The 22437-nt window shown below is 40.9% G+C and overlaps 1 protein-coding gene across 2 annotated transcripts in view; it reads left to right on the plus strand.

The window, feature by feature from the left end:
- Grid1 (glutamate ionotropic receptor delta type subunit 1) overlaps nucleotides 1-22437 on the plus strand; it is a 719786-nt gene that overhangs the window by 646882 nt on the left and 50467 nt on the right. For both annotated transcript variants that reach the window (XM_031363059.1, XM_031363060.1), the window contains exon 13: nucleotides 12616-12811. In XM_031363059.1, coding sequence (XP_031218919.1) covers nucleotides 12616-12811 — 196 coding nt within the window. The remainder of the gene's footprint in view (nucleotides 1-12615; nucleotides 12812-22437) is intronic.

Genomic DNA, 22437 nt, shown 5'->3' on the forward strand with positions numbered 1-22437 from the left:
GATTCCTCTTTTTCTTTGAGTTCTAACCTTGGTCTCTCTTTTCCTACTAACCTCTCCTTGCCCCAACCTCTAATGCTTTGTTTTCTGCCAAGTTAGAATCAGTTCAGTATTATAACCCTACAGATGGTGTTTAATCCTAGCAGTACATTGCGCATGATGTTCTCTGGTATCTGAGGGCTTCCTCTTCACTCCCTCTACTTAGCACAGGCTACTATCACCACGTGACGGAACTAGAGCATACAGGGTTTTTTCACGAAGCAATCTTGAGTTTGAAGACAGCTCCTTGACTTGTTACCTCCACTAGTTCCTTGATGTTTCTGGGCCCCTGCCTCTTTATCTGTAAAGTAGGGAGTGGGATGTATTAATAACCTTTTTGAAAGAGATACTGCCAAGGTTAAATGGAGCAATATGAATAAAGCATTAGTACAGTCTTGGAGTTGCAGTCTTTATATGACAGGAAAGCAGACAAAGCAGAGGGGCACAGGTATCTGTAAAGAAGGAGATGAGGGCTAGAACTCAGAAGGAGCAGAGAAGACAAAGGGTATTGCCCTGGAGTGGAAGGAGAGTCCTGGTGTGCCAGGTGGCTGGGGCTGGGTGGCATCTTCCTTAACTCCTGGGATGGTAGCTACTCTCATTTGCATTTCAGCCACATTTATGACAGGCTCATAATGAATTAAGAGCCCCAGCACTGATATATTAAAGGTCAATGGTTCATTCTGCTTTTGTACTGATTTGTGGCAGCAAATATTTGTGTGTGTTAATAACTGGGAGCCAGCCATGTTCATGGCATAGAGGCACTCAGTGGCACTGCCAGGGATGCTGTGCAAGTTCCCACTGAGTAGCAGGGACACAAGAGCCAGGGAAGCAGACAGCAGCTACATCTAGAAGTGCTCTCATCTGATGGAGGCTGACTTCCACAGAATCCGTGAGAAACTGGATCTTGAAGTTTCAATACTCCACATTACCCCTGAGCGGGAGTGGGGATGCTGATCTGGATAGAGACCACTCTGTGCTAAGCCCCAAGACCGCAGTTCTTTCAACTCAGGCATCCACAATGGAGATTTTTTTCCAACAAAAAAATGCTAGTTTAAACATTTTAAAGGCATGACAAAGCTAACTTCTGTGCATGTGTATGTGTGTGTGTGCGTGTGTGTGTGTATGTGTATGTGTGTATGTGTATGCCTGCTGTGTCCATTAGTATCTACTATATGCCAAAGAAATACTGTAGATAAGGGACAAATTTTACCAACTTGTCTAGAGTTTTCCTGGGTTTTACCCTGAAATTCATCAATATCTGAAATTCCCTTAGTCTTAGACAAATGGAGATAGCTTATAACTTAAAGTATAGATACTGGTGATATAAAGCAAACAGCCAGATCTTATTCTTAGAGCTAAACTTGCATCAAACACCTATATAACAGGCTGGGATAATTTATTTTTACCATATACATTAAGGGATAGCTATTTTATACATGGCTGTCAGCAAAGGCCATGTAAAGACAGTGACATTTATCAGGGATTCAGTATATACAAGAACATTTGACTAAGAAGGAAAAACAAGAGGATGAGAAGGCTCAATCTAGGTTTAGGGCTTTGTATTTTAAGTGTTTGAGTTTGACTGTGTTTGGTCTGGAAACATATTAGTCAACTAAATGGAGTTATCACTTGGATGATTTTGAGGAGTCTGTAGGGCAAATTAGGGCTTAATGGTTCACTGTGAGTCCAGAGTGTAGAGATGTGTCTCCAGCTAATGGACATGAGATTCTGGCCAAAGTTTGTCACCAGAGTAGAAGGGATGTGATACCCCAGCTCCAGAACACTCTAGGACTCAATCTGTGAAAATAAAGAACGAAGAAAAGTCATGAATAAGGAGGTTCCTGCATGATTTTTCTGAAACCCAAGGAAAGAAGCGCTCTAGGAAGGAAAGAGTGATCATTTGTCAAATACTGCTGATGTGGGAAAGAGTGGGGACTCCATAGTTGGAAGGTCATTAATGACCTTGAGAAAAACAGGTTTTGCTTAGTGGTTAGCCAGCTGAGTGAGTTCGGATCATAAGAAATGGGAGAGAGTGATGGAAATGACAGCCACAGATAACTCTCTCCAGGAGCTGGATAGGAGGTTGGGATGAAATGCAGTATCAAAGATTGTTTAAAGGTAGAAGATGTATGTGTTTTCAAGCCCATGGAAATGGTCCATATAAAGAAGTAATTTCATAGTATAAGAGACAAAGGGTGATAACTTTGTGCTTTGAGAATGCAGATCACTCTTATATCCAGGAGACAAATGAATATACTTAATAGGAGAGAGAGCAGAAGTGCCAGCTTATAAAGAAATCAGGTGGGTATATAGTGGTTTTAGAAAATCTGAGTCTTTAGTAAAGACTTTACCAATGGCTTTGGCTTTCTTGGGAAATAATAAGCAGGGTTGTTTTCTGAGAGTCATCCAAGAGAGAGGGAGAATCAATTGTACAGGGAAATATAAAAGATTGCCCAACAGCATTGAGGGTCCACTTGAAGTCTGTGAGGTTAGTGGTTCTAAGTTAGACCCATTAGCATGCTAGCTTCCAGCTTGGATTTTTCTCCAGCAACATTCAGCCTTTGAGCTTCAAGCACAGGATATGGTTAAATCAGAACTGGTTCTTTTACTGCTGTCTACCATATGGGGCAAGTAGATATAGTCCATGCTCAAGGGGGCTTGCAGTTGAGTCAGGAACACAGGATATATGGGGTACAATGGTAAGTATCAGGACAAGACTCAGCCTGGAGCACAGAGTGACATGGATCTTGTGGATGTGAACTAGTTCTTCTTCCTTCCTTCCTTCCTTCCTTCCTTCCTTCCTTCCTTCCTTCCTTCCTTCCTCCCTCCCTTCCTTCCTTCCTTCCCTCCCTCCCTCCCTTCCCTCCTTCCCTTCCCTCCTTCCTTCCCTCCCTCCCTCCCTCCCTTCCTTCCTTCCTTCCTTCCTTCCCTCCCTTCCCTCCCTCCCTCCCTCCCTCCCTTCCTTCCTTCCTTCCTTCCTTTCTTCACTTTTGCATATATATGTATAAATAGTATGTGTGCTTATATGTATGCATGTTTACATGTGTGTCTGTATACATATATGTATCTGAGTATGTGTGCTTGTATGTGGAGGCCTAAATTGATGTCTGGTATCTTCCTTGATTACTCTCTACTGCATATGATAAAAGGCAAGGTTTATCAGTTAAAACAAGGGCACACTGATTGGCTAACCTAGCTAGTCAGGTTGCTCCAAGTGTGTACTGTCTCTGCTTCCCACAAGTTGGGATTACAAGAAGTTCACCATGCCTACCCAGCATTTATGGATAGGGACTTTGGTAGGAAGCCCCAGCAGTCATCAGTAGAAAGTGCTTTGGCTAAGTCATTGCCTCGGTTCCAGGACCCACTCTTTTTATAAGATGTGACAGTTGAGAAGATTTTTTGGGTATGGCTCAGCGGGTAATGTGCCTGAATGTAGACCAGAAGACATGAGTGAACAGGGGTCTTTCATGATAGTACTCCATGAGCATAGTATCTGTGAAGAGGCTAGTGGGTGCGGGAGAGCAGAAACTCCAGTTACAGGAGGTATGAGTCCTCTTCACTGAGCACCACAGAAACCTGCAGACTCGACCTAGTGGAAAATGAGAGAGTGCCATGTGCACAGCCCTTCTATCTCCCTCAGCTCATTTTCAGAACTTCCATCACTGAAACCAGTCACTTCCAGGGTCCAGGCCTGGATTAAATTTAGTCGAATGATGCAGAAGTGAAGGATATGCTAGCCTGTCTGGTAGAGGAATTTTATCTCTGAGCCCTGGGTTGGGGAGGCTGGCCTTGGAAATTTTAGGTGTGTGTCTCTATGTGTCTGGCTCTCGGAAGATTCAGCTATGTGAGTCAATCTATTCCACCATAGCCTGTTTGGTAAATACTGGATGGGGGTGGCCTGGGAGAGGAGAGGTTCCTCTTTGAAATGGGTCTTACTGACAAGTAGTCCTACTATACTTGGAAAGAAAGGGATATATGGAAAAGAAAAGAGAGAGCACAGAGCTAAGTTCCTGGAGACCAGAACTGATATTTACATATCAGAGGGATTTTAAAAATCATTTGGGTCACATTTTACATATAATTCAAATGCAAATTTTGCAGGAATATATTTGTTAGAACTGAAAGCCTTGCAAGTGTTCTCTGTTTATCTCTTTTTATGTGTGTGTGTGTTTACTTACTAATGATTTTTTGTTAAAGGTGGAAATAGATACTATTTCCTAATGTTGAAAGGTATATTTCTTGTTTTTGAATAATTATACCTGTTTTGAATTATATTGGCCCCCTCTGACCTGAGATACTCACCAAGACACAAATGCTTACAAAAATGGAACTAAAGTTTATATTTCACCTTTTTTTTTCAAAACTGCTATATAAATTAGGTTAATATTAAAACAATAAAATAATTGTAATAATACACTCTAATAATATCATTTAAAACATAAATTATTTATGTTTCATTTAATATATCAGGAATGTATTAAACAGAGTTTTTATTATTGTTTTTGCTGTTTGTCTGTTTTTTCATTTTTTAAGCTTGTCATGGGCAATCAGACTTCATTCTGTGGTAGGCCCTGCTTTATTCCCAGGACAGTTTTCCTGATCTGGGATTGCCACTCTGCTTACTACTTAGAACAGTGCCCTGAGTAGGCTTTGGACATGAAGAACCTGCATGTATCTAGCCTCATTGTCTTCCAGGCTTGCTAGATGGCCGAGGGGAAAAGTCTCTGGAGTAAGAGAAACTGACAGGCTGCCTCTGCAGCCACCCTGTCTCTTCCCCTGAAGGACAGATGCTGCTGGTCTCAATCCAGCCTTCCATGAGCCTGTGCCCTCTAATTCATCTTTGTCTGATGGAAACAAATAGAGAAAAACATGTGCCCAAATGCCAAAGCTGATGTTGAAAACACTGTCTGACTTCTTTATATCATTATCTTCTCCATTCCTTTCCATAAACTGTATTGTGCTTTGCTATCTCCCCAGCAATATCTTCATCAGAGGCTGCCAACCATGACCTCCAATCTGAACTGTGTTAATTTACACAGTGCCTTCTTTTATCTTTAACTTTTAAAGTGCTTTTTAAAGTACTGGGGAAAACAAAAATATGCTAAAACAAACAAACAAACAAACAAAAAACCAAAAGACCTGTGACAGAGTTTCATAGGACCATCAGAGCCCATGATAAGAGTTTCTGTTTTCAGACCCCAGCATCGCATAATTGTTGGTACCTCTTTCTCTCTCTCCAATCTTAACATGACATGTAGATGTCATGGAACCAAGACCTCTTTGTTATTCTTACTCTATCCCTAAACCTATAGCAGGGTCTCATACAGGCAGATTCTCAAAAAGAGGAGGTATTGGATGTTGACTGAATGAAGAGGAAGACCCTTGAGAAGCCTTGCACTGCATGGAAGAGACACAGAGAAAAGGATACAAGAGAATTCTGAGAACTGGAGAAAGGGACAGAGGAGATGTGTGTGTGTGTGTTTGTGTGTGCATGTGCATGTGTGTGTGTGTGTGTGTGCGTGTGTGTACATGTTCTCAAGCAGAAAGCAGAAGGATAACCAGGAAGCCATGCTTCCTGTGTGCAGCATCATCATGGATAGATTCAGACATAAGTCAGAAACATGAGTGTTGGAATGATAGCAGGCATATATACACACTATAGTAAAGACTTTCGTTTATGAGCTATGTATGCCTACTATCCTTCATGCATAGGACTCCCCACTGCTTTCCTTTAGGAAGAATAAGAATAATAGTTAGATTAGTCAGTTCTAGAATATGGCAGTCCCATGGTTGTTGAAATCTGTTTTACATATACTGTACATTGATTCTGCATGTTGAAACTGTATTTATCTCCATTGCCAATGTAAATATTTCTGTTAACATGCAAAGATGTATTTATAAATTCTGTATTATTGATTTTTTTCCATACTGCAAACACATTCATCTCTTTGTTAATGAAAATGTATCTAGAAGTAGGAAGATTGGTTTGTAGGGCAAGGTGTGGGGAGGAAGTGAGGTGAGAGCCAGCTGGGGAGACTGTCCTTGGCTGTGACTGAAGGGACACTGTGCAGTTTCAAAGAGGTTAGTTTACAGATGGAGGAAACTTCTCTCAGAGCTGAGGGTAGCATGCAGAGGCCCATCAGCAAGACTGTTTGAGATGCTCATGGTTATCAGTTATGATTTCCAATGGAGAAGCCCCCAAATCAGTCGTTCAGGATGTGAGATACAGAAGACCGGGGTTTTAGTAGAGGCATAGAAAGGAACATTTTGGCTTAAGTGTAAACTTGGAGAAGAGAGTGGGCTTAGTTGTGGGAGGATTTAAACACTAGGTATTGTCTAAAAGGGACAGGCAGAGGGGCTGGAATTCTGAGGATGATCACGCTTGTACTGCGGTACTTCACTTGCTGATTAAGAGCAAAGGAGCCAAGGGATGACAGCTATGGTGGTTTGAATATGCTTGGCCCAGGGAGTGACACTATTAGGAGGTGTGGCCTTGTTGGATGAAGTGTGTCACTGTGGGGGTGGGCTTGGAGACCCTCCTCCTAGCTGCCTGGTAAGAGTCTTCTCCTAGCAGTCTTGACATCAACATGTAGAACCCTCAGTTCCTCCATTGCCATGTCTGCCTGGACACTGCCATGCTCTGGCCTTGATAATAGAATGAACTTCTGAACCTATAAGCCAGTCTCAATTAAATATTGTCCTTTATAAGATTTGCCTTAGTCATGGTGTCTCTTCCCAGCAATAAAACCCTAAGTAAGACAATGTCTCAGAAGCCATTTGTCCCAATCCCTTGTCCTGTGCTTTCTACTTTTCTAGGGTGGCCATTTTGAAGTAGAAGTTATTTTGCTCAAAAAGCAAGTTGGAGTTCTGGTGTCTCCATACCCTGTCTGTGTTCAGATTTGTCCTAGACCATCCTATTTGGTACCATGGAGACCTGAATTGGGCAGTATTGATAAGGTGATAGTTTAAGAGCTGATAGGGAGAACTCACCTGCACCTTGGTGGGGAGGTAGATATAAATTTGGGTATGGGCTGTTTTCCTTGGGAAATAGATTGACAAATGGAGAGGTAGGTTTTGATTATATGATCCTGAAAGTTGATGTATGCTTCTTACCCATGCTTTCTTCCATGCAGTGTAACTCCTACTGATATTGGTTTAAAGCATTAAGGATAAACTCAGAGGCTCCAAAATGTATAAGTGTTAAGGAAAGAAAATTTTAGCATTTCTCCTTAGATTATTTTGATGGAGAGCAAGCCAAAGCTCAAGTTCTCTACTTTTCTCTGTCTTTTCCATTTTTTATAGTTTGTAGTAACTCGTTTGTCTGTAGTCTATGTCTGATGTGTGAATTCTGTCTATACCTAGTGCCTGTATGTCTAACAAAAGCCATTGCTTTGTATCTATTGAGAAACACATACAGCATCACATTGGGAAGAAATGAGGGATACTTTACAGAAACATTTAACAGAGTTTTATAAGAGATTAAGTAGCTGACCCCAACTGACTCTAACTGATGCAGGTAACCAACAGTACTAAAAACATCCTGTTCTCAAGCAATGTCTCTATACCATTTTAAATATTTGTGGTGGGTAATTATTGTATAAGGTTACTCTTGACTATTAGCTGTTTTCATCAAATGCTTACCCCTTTCCCTCCCACACACACACACATATACTGCTCTAAATTAGTGGCCTGGAAGAGTATTTAATTTGAGATTAAAGCTCTGCATTAGTTTAGGTTGCATCACCTGATTACATGGGAAATCCAAGGCAAGTAAGGTTGGTCATTACATTGTTCTCTTAAAGGCAAGTTAAACAAATAGGCTGTGTATACTGCAGGATATCAAGCAAAGTCTTAAGTGACTTCAAGGTATATCATTAACTCCACTGTGAGGTCCAGCAAATGCTCCAGGCTTTAATATAAATTGTATCAGCATACCACCTTCCACTCCACCAGATGGCCACAATGGTTCAAACATTGGGACTACTTGTTAATAGTCCGACAGAAGAGCAGACACTGAACGTTGACTATGGGCTGGATATGTGTCTGTGATCGTTAATATTCACCAACAGGGATGACTTATGAAGGCTAAGACCTCAGATATTAAATGTGTTGCCTTGGTCAGTGTTTCTAGAACCTAATTTATTAGTCACTTGGAAAGCTATGAAAGCACAGAAACCTAGCACCAGCTCAGGAGTTTCTGAATTGTTAGAGCTGGGGTTGGGGTCAAGAATTTGCATCTCTCATCATGCCAAGGGAGCTGCTGAGACTCCCGTTCCAAGGCCCACATGAAGGTTGAGGGAGTACATCAGATAACTGGGATTTTCTGAGACAGTATCCACATCCAGAGCTGCCAGCTTTGCAAAGCTCTGTCAGCTAGCTAAAATCACCCTGTAATATGCAGCCCACATGATCTATGTTTTCTCATCCATCAGGGCCTGGAGAGGTAACTTCTCCTCTCCCTAGAATGTCCTACTCATCAGTTCTTGCTTGGCTGCCTTCACCCAGGCTACATTATTCAGCTAAATGCTTCCTTAGAAGACCCTTTCTTACATCTGACTCCCAACTTAGGGCTCCTCTCCTGGATGTTGAGGAGTCCCCCATGTATAACTGGATTTTATTCCCACTCACATTGTTTGCTCAGTGCTGGTTTCTGTTTTGTTTTGTCTTGTTTCTTGTTTGCTTGTCTGTTTCCTATTTTCTCTCTAGCCATTCACATATGTTTTGTTGTAAACTTCTGGTAGCTTGTCACTATTCAAATCTTGCTTTTAGGTATCACAGTTCTTGGCCTATTAGACATCTAAAAATGGTTTGGGATAATAGCTGGTTCTGTTATTTTATCGAGGTACATGTTACACACTGGACTGACAGACATCCAAGCTGAGATGAATAGGTTTGCCCTCCATCTGTCTTATAATTTAAGTACCTGGATGCTTGTAGTCACTTCTTGATGCAAAGAGTGGCCTCAGAAAAGGTAAATTGTGTGTACTGCAAGTGTAGTCCACTCCTGGTGAAACTCCTTTCCTCTTTTGAATGGGTTTCCTATCTGCCTTCAGCATCTGTCTTTTGTTAGTTGTCAAGGCTAGCTTGGCAGCCTCATTGACTGGTTGTCCTTAGTCCCCATTATCCTTCCCTGTGAGCCCTTTCTAAGACTCTGTGCTCTGACAAAAGGAAAATGACCCATGGAGATGATAGTTTTGGGGGTGTCCTTAGGAGGGCCCACATCTTCCAGTCCTTTTAGGCTTAGACACTCAGAACCATGATGGTTGGACCTATTGTGTGACAGTCATGGAAATGATCCTGGAATTCTTTACTGAGAAGATATGCATCTGTAATTAGAGAGATCTCTGTATAGAAATCTATGTCTATAGGAGGTAGTAGACAGACCATGGGTCAGATGATGAAGCTTCCCAGGGTGAAGGTGATGTTTGAGGAAGAGGGAACAATAAGCTCTGCTGGGACAGAAAGGGAGATAGAGCCATTAACATTCAGGCTGCCTGCTTGTCATCCATGATGTTCCCTGAGCCTCTGGCCAGGAACACCATCATGAATAAATACTCATGAGAGAGAAAATCTCCATTTCAAATGTGGGGATAAAACAGGAGATCAGAGCTCCCTGGAAGTTATGCATTTGTTCCATACTCATAGAAACTGCAGTAATTTAAAGGAGTTCAGTATTTAGTACTCAACTGTGTAATTCATCCTGATGTTTCCCATTCATCAAAGCTTGTATTTGTTTGTATTACCATGAGAAAAATAAAATAAAAATATGTAGGAAAAAGAAGATTTCCCCTCCTTTCATTACAGGCGATTTATAGCTGAGTTACAACCCTTGGGGCCCTTCAAGCAAAGGAACATCTTGCTTCAATTAGGTATAAATAATGAACAATAATTAGAAAGATTTCTTCATCAAATTTGTTATTTTATGTTTCCTTTCATCTGCAATGTGTGGAAATGAATCCTGAGCTCTATTACTTGGCCAAATAGCAAGGAACAAGGGAATGCTATTGAAAGCAACACCACAGCAGAAGAGAGCAACCATACACTGCTGGGCCTTGTATGCTTGCTGTGCAGACTGCTCCAGCCCTGGGCCCAGGGCCATAGAGTAGGAATGGAGGAGCTTCAGCTCCAGGCTGGCAAATTCTCACATCTGGTAGGGACCTATGTATATAATGTCATCTCAGAATCATGACCTCCAGCTCTTGGGTACTGACCCCATCAGGTAATGTTCTTTGGCCTGAGCATGAATCCTAACTTAATCTTCAGTCGGAATCCATTGCTACAGGCTCTGCTTCTAGCCCTCATCTTAAGATTTGGAAAGTGAGGTATAAGGATATTGTTCAGGCTCATTCTATTAGGGACAGTGGGTCTAAAAACAAGAGAGCAGCTGGACTGGAGAGCCACTACTTTTCCTTAATAAGGGATACTGCTCTTTGAAATACCAGTGAGATGGTGCAGCTATGATAGCCTTCAAGCTATGAAGAACCAGCGAAGGGATACTTGGGCTGAGGATGGCTTTGCAGCTAGATTTACAGAAGCATGCAGGTACATGAGTGAGATAAAAGGATTCCAAGCAAAGGGAGAGGTATAGCCTCGTAGCTTAGATGAGAGCGGGTGGTACTTTTTACTTTCAGGTTGGCAATGGTGCTGACTATGGATAAGGAAAACCACTGGAGATGGAGAGAAGGGAGAAGTTGTATAGATTAACCTGCCAAGATTGGTTGGTGTACTGGTCAGTTTGTTGTCAACACGACACAAGTTAAGAAGTTTTGGGAAGACAGGCATTCAACTAAGACAATGCCCCCATCAGATTGCTTGAAGTTAAGACACTGGGAGATTTTCTTGCTTAAGGATTGATGTGAAAGGGTTCAGTCCACTAGGGATGGTTCTACCCAGGGCAGGTAGTCCTAGGCTGTATAGAAATATAAACTTGGCAATCCATAGGGAGCAGGCTAGTAAGCGGTATTCTCCCGTGGTTTCTGGTTCAGTTTCTGTCTCTAGGTTCCTGCCTTGACTCCTCTTCATGTCAGTCTTAAAGGTATACAGTGAAGTAAACTCATTCCTTTCCAACTCCCTTTTGCTTGCATTGTTTATTACTTCAGTAGAAAAGTAAAACAATACTTGGGTTGGTTTTTCCTATGGAAGATGCATCAGGTAGTACTGATAATGGTGTGGGTTGATAGAGGAGATACCGAGACTTTCAGAAGAGAAACAAAGAAAGAGTGATCCCCTCAGACCCTGGACAGAAAGTCTAGGTTCCCATTAAGGATTTTTAATTTTGAAAATTGGCCTGGTATATGGCAATATATGTCATACATTATGATGGGGACTGCATTTCAAATAGCAAATAAGAAAACGGTACTAATTTATCCTGCCAGCCCCTCACTATAGAGGGTTCCTGATTTAACTGTGGCTCAACTAAAGAGTCTTTGATGGTCTAATGGTGCGAAAATAACAAGCACGGGAAACTGTATTTTGAATGTTGAGTTTGGATCTCTTCCCAGGCTAGTGATTTCTGGAAAGATTCTCTCTTGTGGGTCTTGGTGGCCACAGTGACTAGATCTCCAAGTGGGCCATGGGATACTCGGGTGAAAAGTGACCCATTATAAAACAGGCATGGCATTCCATGAGTGTTAACATGAGTGATATAGACGTAGTACAGTAAGGAAGGTGCAGAAAGGACATTTTCAACATAATGGCATTCTCAGGTCAAGATGGGTTTACTGCCACACAAAGCAGAAAGTCGGGAAGAATATCCATTTCCCTTTCCAGAAAGAAGCCTTCTTCTCTGACCCCAGCTTAGGTGTCTGTTATCAGGCTGCTAAGGGGATACTCTGGCCTTCTAAAATCTGTCTTGATGGAGCTACTTGCTTCTTCTTCTCTGTAGAAATGAATCCAGGCCATCACAAGTATTATTCTTTAATCATCGGTATCTACTAAATACTTTTCAATGCTAAAACAAAACAAAACAAAACAAAACAAAACCACAAGATCCATGTAAAAACCAAGTTTTCTTTACTTTTTCAAAAATGAACTTGGTTGGTAGGTACTCTGCGTCATTAATTGGCTGGAATGCCAGTGCATCTGCAAGTTTTAGAGGGAATTCTTCTTAATTGATTCAGTATCATAGTGAATGTCTGTGCCACACAAACCCAAGTGTTAGGGCTAGTCATCATCGTCATCATCCATCTTGCTTGCTCAGGGCAGAAGCTGTCAGTAATTGTTGTTTTGTGTTGCCCTGACTCTGTTATATTGTGATTCCCTGCCTTGATTCATATTTTTATAGCTGGATTCCGAGCTCACTAATGGCAGAAATCATTTCTTACTTATTGTTTTATGCTTTGAGCTCAACACAGAACCTAGTTTTATATGTTTCATATTGAGGAAACCTAACTGTGACATATGGAGGTCTGGCTCCAGGCTGGGGGATTGATGCATTTGTACATTGGCTTTGAGGAATGTGGATAATGGGTTAGTACAGAGCCTGGAACTCAGAGGGAGCTTGCAAGCCCATTCTATCCTTATAATGTGTAGTATGCAACAATTGCTAACGTTATATTTTATTGTCTTTTTTCCTTTCAGGACATTTCAGGACCTGTCCAAGCAACTGGAGATGTCTTATGGCACTGTCCGGGACTCTGCTGTCTACGAGTACTTCAGAGCCAAGGGAACCAATCCCCTGGAGCAGGATAGCACTTTTGCTGAGCTTTGGCGGACTATAAGCAAGAATGGAGGGGCTGACAACTGTGTGTCCAACCCTTCAGAAGGTATCAGGAAGGTAGGCAAGAGTTGGTATCTGGGTACAGGTGCTGGGGTAGGGGCTGTGGGTTGGATCATCCTTTAGACTGCAGATATCATTTCAGAAGCATATGCCTGTAGGAAATCTACTCTCATACTCTGCAAGTTGATGGCCACTTTTATCTGTAGAAGCAGAGGGGGCTATGCAGTAAATATCTTCTAAGTTTCCTTGGGGAAGTTGGTCAGGGGATGTCAGGTTAAAACAGAGCCTTGAGACTTTCTCCATATATGCTGTTGGTCTTGTGGTATAGTGGCTCTCCCTTTACAGGTGAGAGCACTTGTTGAAAACATAGCACCAATGGAACAAGAAAAGTATCTTTGGGTCAGGAGTACTTACATCGAGTTGATAGGGATACTAGCATAGGAAAGACCACATGTGAGCCAAAGATGACCTGAGACCATCTTTGGGCTATGTTGTGGAGAAGAGATGTGTTTTGTGAATGGTAGGAAGAATAGTGGTTCTGGGGTAGAACCTGTACTGGAGAGGGAAGAAATCCCAGCATTCTCATCTTGTATGCTTTTCTGTTGTGATAAACACCATGACTAAAAGTGACTTGGAAAGGAGTGATTATTTTTCATATCAGAGTTCTAGTTTATAGTCCAACTTTGAGGGAAGTTGGACAGAGATCAGAAGTCAGGAATTAAAGTGGAAACCATGGAGAAATGCTGGTTGCTGTCTTACTGTTCATGGCTCATGCTCAGCCAGCTTTTTAAATATAACTCAGGCCCACCTTCCCAGGAGTAGCACCATTCACAGTGGTCTGGAACCTTCTATTTAAATTACCAATCAAGAAAATTGTCCTCACAGACATGCCACAGGCCAATTGTTGGAGGCAATTTCTCAGTTGAGGTTCTCTCTTCTCAGGTAACACTAGAATGTGTCAACACAACAGTAAATTCTAAACAGGGTAGTTACTGGCCTGAGTAGCTTGTCAAACATTGCTCCGTTACTTAGCTTGGTTTCCTACAATGTTGTGCACTGAGCAGTGCTAGATCATCAAACATGAATTTCATAGGCACAGAGTCTTGCTTATGGTTAGATTTTGACTCCTTGTCACTAAGGGCTGGCATTCATTGCCATGTGCTCTTCTATGGCTCTTAAAGCTTAATGGGGAGAAAGGGAGTGGGCTAAAGGCAGATGTCTTGTGACTGCTACTATTACTGCTGACATCCTTCTGTCCAAAAATCCTAGCATGTGGCAACTACTGTCCCTAAAATCATTTATGAGGGGTCTAAAAGCTTTGAGTGGCCCCAGAGAAACATGATAGAATCCAAGCCCACCAAACACATACAGAAACACAAAACATACACTCCCTTAATCCCCTCCTTGGTCTTTTAATAACTGTCAGGCCTTAGTGCACAGTACCATAGATGTGAGCTTGACTTGGGAAAATTCCTGGGGCCACTAAATAATACTGCCAGATCTGCACTAGGAGAGCCCTCCTCAGACCTTCTAGCTCCTTCCTAGGAGAAGCTCAGGGCATCTAAGAAAAGAGGCCTCAGCTCTATATGGGAAGCTTGGTGTGTCCTGGCAGAGCACCATCTTCATTCCATGGCCTCAGTGTGCAGAGGATCGTAACTGGGAATGCATTCTTACACAGCTATTTGAAAGGAAATGTTGACTATATTGGTTTTCCTTGGCCCTCTGGCAAGGCTGAAAAGCAGAGCTTGTCTGATACATGTGGGTATGAATCTCAGTTCATCAATGTCACCAATGATATGCATGGAGCATCTTTCCTGGTTTCTTAATTTCCCTGTCTGGAACCTCTCAGAGTCCAGAGAAACCTGAATAACTTCCTGTTTCTGGTTCTTCTCAGAAATTTAAGATTCTATACTTGGTAAAATTTTAAGTCTCTATATTTAACCAGAATAATAAATTGTCATATAACTGTGCCATTCTCATGCTTACAACATTAGGGCTTCTTGAGTTTTTGTGTACTAAATTAGACGGTCCAGCCTTAAGCACCTGGGCTTTCTTACATCCCTGGTAACCAGTCTTGTAGAGGCAGACACCTTCATTTGGAGATAATGAACAAAATGTTGACAAACTGCCTTTTTGTGAGTGTGAGGTCTGGGTGAGGGTCTTGGTGTTCCTTTTTGTGGCCTTCTCTGTCTCTTGGGTGGGGGGAAGAGGGAGAGAGAGAGAAAGAGAGAGAGAGAAACAGAGAGAGAGAGAGAGAGAGAGAGGAGGGAGGGAGAGAGAGACTCCATCCGTGGAGTATCTACAAAAACTCATTAAAATATCATTGCACACAGCACCTCTTAGAAAGTAAAAGATAGCTCCTTCTCAGGAGACACTCTAAGGAGGGAATGGTTACAACTCGTGTAGTCATATATGATGAGCCCCAAGAATGTATGATAGGCTTCTGAAAATCAAAAAGGAGAAAGCTCAATCAGCTTAGTAAAAAATGGGCAAAAGTCTTGCACAGGCCTTTCACAGAGAGGCAACACATATGGCCAATGATCACAGGAAGAGATGCTTAAAGTCATTAGTGTTTTATGAAATGCAAATTGAGACCATAAAGATATATCATTTTACACCAATTAGCCTGGCATAAGACGAGAGGTGGTAGAGAGGATTCACAGTAACAGGTGCTTAATTGCTGGTGGGATTGTACTCAATACAACCACTTTTGAAAAGGGTTTGCCATTCTGCCAGAGAATGAGGTGTCATGTACTCTGTGGCTCAGCAATTCTACTCTTGTGTATCCACCCAAAATAAATGTCTACATGAACCCCTGGAGACAGGGAAGGCCATGGTAACATTGCATATTGAGCTCAACCCCTGGATACAACCCAAGTAGCCTCTAACATGGAGAAAAACATCTTTAATAAAATGGATGAGCTACAGCTGCTTTGAATGGTATAGATGGATCTTGGCAGAATAATATTGAACAAAAATGCATTATACATGATTTCATATGGGTCAGCTAATAGAAAATATCTTGTACCATCACCCCCTTTAAAAAATGTATAAAGCTCTCTCAGATGCACATCCAATGTAATGATAAAATACAAGAGTCACCATGGTAATTGTCATATGGGAGGCATGAGCAGCAGGAAGGGGTGAAGCTGTTACTTACTGATGGTGTAAGTCACTGTTAGCTTTGGATAAGCAGTGATTTTATGGTTTTTATTTTCATATTACACAATAACAAGTAGTAAATGACTCAATCACAAAACATTCAACATGAACAGATATCCTAAATCAAGGTCTCTGACTAATATAATTCTCTGTACCCATCTACTTTGCAAATAGATGAATCTACAACAAATCAGGCAGAGTTTGACTCTAGATACATACCAGCCCTTTCCTGCTCAATCCGTAGGCCTGCTTTGGTATAGTCAAAGCCAACACAGGTTACTAAAAGCCTCTAGGAAGTGGCAAATCTAGAGATGGGTCACTGGGGAGATGCCTCTGCCTGATCTTAGTCAACCCTCGTCCATTGTGCGCTGTCTTGCAGATGAGTGAAGCAGTACAAAATGAAAGCAGTACAAACCACACAGAGTGAAAATAAAGAATCCTTATCAGAGGCCATTGCTTAGTGATACAGAATCTCATCCTCTTGGATCTATATTACATTTATGACATCATGTTATAAACACCAAGCTGACTTCAGGGTCACAACACCCCCCTCTTACATTTAAATCTCCAAGGGGGAAATTGTCTGCTCGCACTTCTCAGACGTTCAAGCTTTTATAACCAGTATCATAAAAATGAGTTTTTAGTAATGCTGGAAAATGAAGAATGCTGTTTTCTTTCTTTTTTATTGGAAAATGATCTCAATGCCCTATGGTATCCTTCTGCTTCATTTGTCCATATACAAGATCTGAATGGAAAAGCTTTTTCTTTGCCCCTGTGAAGATCTCCCTCCTTGCATGAAGATTACGTATTTGGAAACCTTATAGGTCACTAGACTACAATAGAGCAGACTCTATGTGGTTGTGCCCTAATTGAAGACCATGCCCTAAATCTAAATATTGTAAGGGAAAGCTGACAAATAGAAATATGTGGGTTACAGCCTAACATCCAAATAGGAGCAGCTCTCCAAACACCACTCGGAGCCTGCTTGCTACTGAGCCCTGCATAGGCTAAGAGATGCCTACCACGGGACTTCTTCTAGAGCCTCCTTTAGCCACAGAAGGGCAATCACATTTCTAATTTCCAGTTGCTCTTTGGTGATTCCAGCTCCATTTCCAGACAGTGTGCAATAGTGGAGCAATGTCTAATTGCCACTAAAGTCAAGGAGCTTGGTGTCTGGGCAATGTTGGAGAAGTGCTATTAATTTTTATTGGGAAATACTGCAGCTTTTAATGACCTAAAACCAACTTAGGTGGGATATTGCTAAGCAAGAAGCAATCCCTTTTTATAGTAGCAGAACTAAAAAATGTTGAGCTGAGTCTATAGCTTCCTGCCCAGTACTATGGAGGCAAATATGAGTACAGGCCTTCCTGGACCATACAGAAGACAGTGGAAGCAATCTGGAAAGAGAAGAAATTTTTATTTATGAAAAGAGTACGATACATGATTTTGAGAAATCTACCAGGCATCTGGTATGTCTCAATAAATACTGAATTTTTCCTGAATGAATCACTGTTTGCTGTCTATAGGAGAGAGACAGATGAATTAAGCCCACAGTTCCTGCTCTCTGTTAGCAGATTACTAACCTTAGATTCTCGGATGGCAAAAGCAGGAAAACATGCCCAAGTTTATTTTTAGGCCTAAGTCTTGATAGCCTTCACTCAGGAGGGAATCCTTCTGGTCCTGAAGGATGTTCAGCAGGTAGAGGTGGGAGGGACTGCCTTCACTCTTCTCAAGCATATAAATTTCTCAGACCAAAGGAAGACTAGTCAACATTGTCCACATATGTGAGGGAATTTGTTAACATTCTCTTTTAGGTTGTATTTTGAAAGTAATTCACTAACTAGTTGATTTCCTTAAGACATTTTAATACAGCCTTAGTTTTGGTTAATCCATCTCCCATACCCCTCTCCCCTGTGCCATCCGTGCTCAGCCTTGTGATCCTCATTACTCTTCCTCTATCTTCTCACTTGTGGTCTACTATCCCTTGATTTATCATCATCATCATCATCATCATCATCATCATCGTCATTGTCATCGTCATCGTCATCATCACCATCACTACCATCACTACCATCACTACCATCACTACCATCATCATCATCATCAACATAATCATCATCATCACCATCATCATCTTTTTGATTTGGGATGCATGATAGCAGCCCTCTCTATGGCTTCTTGGACATCCTTCCTTTGAATTATACCTGCCTTTTTCACTTCCAGATTTCCTCCATAGTTGCCCACTCCTCCATGCATAAACGCCTTTCTGCATTTAGTATTCAACTGCACTCCATTCATTCATAATCCCAGCACCAGCACCAAGGGGAAGGGAAGAGCACAGACGAGGTGGTGAGAAGGATGTAAGGACTTGTACGATGTGGTGTGAAATGCTTCTTCTAGGCAAGAGACTATTACAGTCATGGTCTCTCAACAGATCTGCTCGAGATTTAGCAAGCTGGCAAGAGTTCCTGTGTAGGTGGATAGATCATCTCCAGACCAAACCCACACTGAGAAACTCTTGGCAGTGCGTGGTTGCTGGGGGAAAAGGATCACCCTTTACTGAGGCTGTGACCACTAGTAGGTTTTTCATACTCCAGTGAATGCCCCACCACTGTGCGCTTATGGGTAGCTCTGATTGGACCTAGTGGGTTCTTAAAAGGAGGATATGTGAAGTAGGAAGAAACATATAGAGAAAAAGGTGGAGCTGGAATGTGGAAAAGGGAGTAGATTATGATCATATTTCATTGTATACCTATAGGAAATTCTCAAAATTAAAGAAAAATTGACATAAAGACTCATCAAAGATTGGCAAATTTCTACCATATGGTTATAATTCAAATATATTTTTGTATATACAATTTACTAAACTATCACCCATTCATATATGTTTTTGTTCTGTCTTTTCTCCTGATAATCTAGCAGAGTTGATAGAGACCATATGGCTTTTAAAGCCAAAAATAATAGTTATCTATTGGTTTATCAAGGAAATGCATGGCAATTGACTGATAGCAGAGCTGTGGATTATACATCTGCTCATAGGCACTGCTAGTTATTTACCATCTAGATTTCTACACCATCTAGAAGTTCACAGCGACCTCTTAAGTGCTTCAATCTATCTATACACCATTTTATAGCTCATAAGTTTCTCTAGTAGCTCATTAGCTAGTGTTCTACCACCTAGGAGCTTATAGACACATTCAGTAATTCATTCTCTATTCATTACCCAGCAGCTCATGTTTTAAACCTTGTCTTAGGGCTTCTATTGCTGCAATGAAACACCATGACCAAAATTAACTTGGAGAGGAAAGGGTTTGTTTGTCTTAAACTTCCTTGTTTCTAAAGGAAGCCAGGACAGAAACTCAAACAGGGAAGGAACCTAGAGGCAGGAGCTGATGCAGAAGCCATGTAGGGGCACTATATACCAGCTTGCTTCCTATGGCTTGCTCAACCTAATTTCTTATAGAACTCAGGACCACCAATTCAGGGATGGTACAATACACAATGGACTAGGCCCTCTCCCATCAATTGCTAATTAAGAAAGTGCCCTGTAGGCTTGGCTATAACCCCATGTTATGGAAGCATGTTTTAAACTGAAGTTCCTTCCTCTTAGATAACTTTAGCTTGTATCAAATTGCCATAAAACAGTCCAACATGTCTCTGCACCACCTAATAATTCATAGGCCATTTGCATAGTTCAGGATTTCACTCTGCAGCATTACAGCCACATCCCAAAGCTCCTCATCTATCTCTGCACCATCTTGGGTCTCTCAGGCATTGCTAGTAGTTCTTCATCTGTCTCTACCACAACTAATATCGTGTGGTCTCTGTCTTTCTTGTTCTTTCTGGTCTATATCAGGGAGCCTAGGAACATCTCTATCACTGAACTAGAAGCTAAATTTTGTGCTCACCTGGTATAGACTAACCTTAAAATCCATTGCACACTGTCTGAGAACCAGAGATGTCAAATGACTTACATATATTTTTTGTTACATTCTAAATAGATTGTCTCCTAAGAAAGGTTGACTGCCCAATGTTACACAGACAATAGTGGAGCAGTCAGTAGTAAGTCAGTGTTGCTGGTCCCCAGAAGCTGGTCCTACCATTTTAATCCCGCAGTGTGTTTGCCTTTTACATATGCACATGATTTTCTTTCCTTCCTACTTGCATACTTACAGCAAACTATATGCTCTGCTTCCATTTTGAAATTTTATCCATCCTTTCTACAGCAAAGATTATTTAGATGTGTTATTTTATTTTTGGCTCCCAAACTATTAAAATTACCAATTGGAAAATACTGAGATAACAAAATTGAGCTTTCAAGTGGTTCAAATTTATATGGTAATATCATATGAAGTCAGACTCTAGTGTTGATGGTGGAAATAGTTTTTTTTTTTTTTTTTTAAGTTCAATCAGTTCTACCAAGTAACATTCCACATAGCCCAATGTCTGTACATGGCCACACTCATCTGGACAGGCAAATGATTAAGGCTTTCCATAAATCAGACCTAATATTTAATAACATTGTCAAACAGAATATAGTGTTAATAGTTTAAATGTCAATCTTTACAGCTCATTGAGCCCTTTGAATAAATAGATGAATAGCTTGTCTCAGACCTGGTAGCTGGAGACGGTAATTTTTTTCAGAGGGAAGTAGCTTTTGAAGCTACCGTATTCAAATAAAGTATTTTTTCCTCTTTATACATATCAACTGAGATTACAAACTAAGAAAATGAATGCATCTTATTTATTCTTGTACCTACTTAATACTTATCTGGATACCACCTATCAGCAACTGCCCTCTTCCTTTTTGCTGTATGGCAAGGGCTGCTCTCACTGTGTGTCAGACATCAATTCTATGGGAGATAGAAGAGGTAATCCCTGGAAGGACTGCAGTCTTCCACTGAATAATTAGAAGCTCTAGAACTCCATAGCACCAACATTTGGCAGGACGTAGGTGATGGAGGTGGCCACTTGTGTGGCAGAATCTTGGTTCTGAGGCATAATGGGAGTTCCTATTGAGAAGAGAGAAAAGTTGCCACAAGAGGCCCCTTCCTTGTGCACTGGGTATGTTTGATTCAAACATCAGGATAATTTGGCATAGATAATAGGAAAGGTAGTTTGACCCCCTCAGAAAATGGATGGTAAGATTCAGGCAGCTCTCTGCAGTGGAAAGCAATAACACAGCAGCTGCATGGTTTAGGACCTAAATTATGTCTTTTATTTGCGTCCAAGTTAGTATGGAGTGGGAGACTCTGAACGCTTCCTTCCTAAGCCACTCACAATGGATGATCAGTTTTCCATTTCTATATCTTTTGTATTGGCTCTAAAGCACTTTCTCCATTTTGCAGGTTGAATAGTATCTTCTCTTTACTCATTCATTTATTCATTTATTCCCTTATTCATTCATTAAAGAAGTGCAGTTTGAATTGATTTTGCCAAGGAGTTCTACATGTGAGTATAAATTGCATGTAATTTAATCTGTGGCTTTGAGCATTGAATTCACCTTTGGCGAATCATTGGTGAGACTTTAGGAATATCTGCCCAGCTGGAAATTATTCTTAAAATGGAATGCTTTGCAAAAAGCCAAAAATGAAAAGAAGTGAAAGTTGCAGTACTGATAGCCACCGTGTCACGGGTCAGTCTTATAGAACCTTTGTTGGGTAATATTAGGTAAACATGACTACTTATATTCTGAATCCATTTATACGAACCACAAGAAAGGTAAATGTAATCCTGTTATGTATTCTATGTGTGAAGCATGACCAGAGAACATTGGAAGGTAATGGAAATGTGTATTTTGCAATTTACCAATATGTGAAATTGAAAGAAACCCTGAAGATTGTAGCCCAAGGTATTCAGTAGATGTCAGCATCTTGTCTTAGCATCTGCCTTATTCTAGGAAGAGAAAATTAAAGACAAACACCCCCAGAAATACATACGAAGCAACTGGCATACACAGAATAAGATGCACACAGACATACATAAGAGGTAACTGGCACACACAGAATAAGATGCACATAGAACTGGTTCGTCTCATGAACATAGGCAAAAATACCCATTTCATTACCTTAAAACATTCTCTAGCCATATTTTTCACTCAGAATACACAGAAGAATTACATTCACCTTTCTTGTGGATCACATATATATGGATTGAGAATATAAATATCCATGTTCACCTTATGTCATTCAACAAAGTTTCTATGAGACTGATCTATCACATTGTGGCTATCAGTCAGTATTAAGCTTTTCTTCCTTTTGTTTTTTGGCTCTCTGAAGAGTATTACATTTTAAAAATAATTCTCAGTTTGTTTATGTACTCTGACTAGATATAGCACATTGCTATTCTTAACAATTTAGGACTATTATGAGTAGGACAAGATGAATATTTACCCAAGTCATATATGGAGTTGGGTTTTCCTTTTTCTTTTTTTTAATGTTAGATCAGATGAAATTTTAATTTTTTTATTAGATATTTTCTTTATTTACATGTAAATTTCTCCTTTCCCAGTTTCCCCTCCA

Source organism: Mastomys coucha, unplaced genomic scaffold (assembly GCF_008632895.1).
Source record: "Mastomys coucha isolate ucsf_1 unplaced genomic scaffold, UCSF_Mcou_1 pScaffold9, whole genome shotgun sequence".
Classification (NCBI taxonomy): domain Eukaryota; kingdom Metazoa; phylum Chordata; class Mammalia; order Rodentia; family Muridae; genus Mastomys; species Mastomys coucha.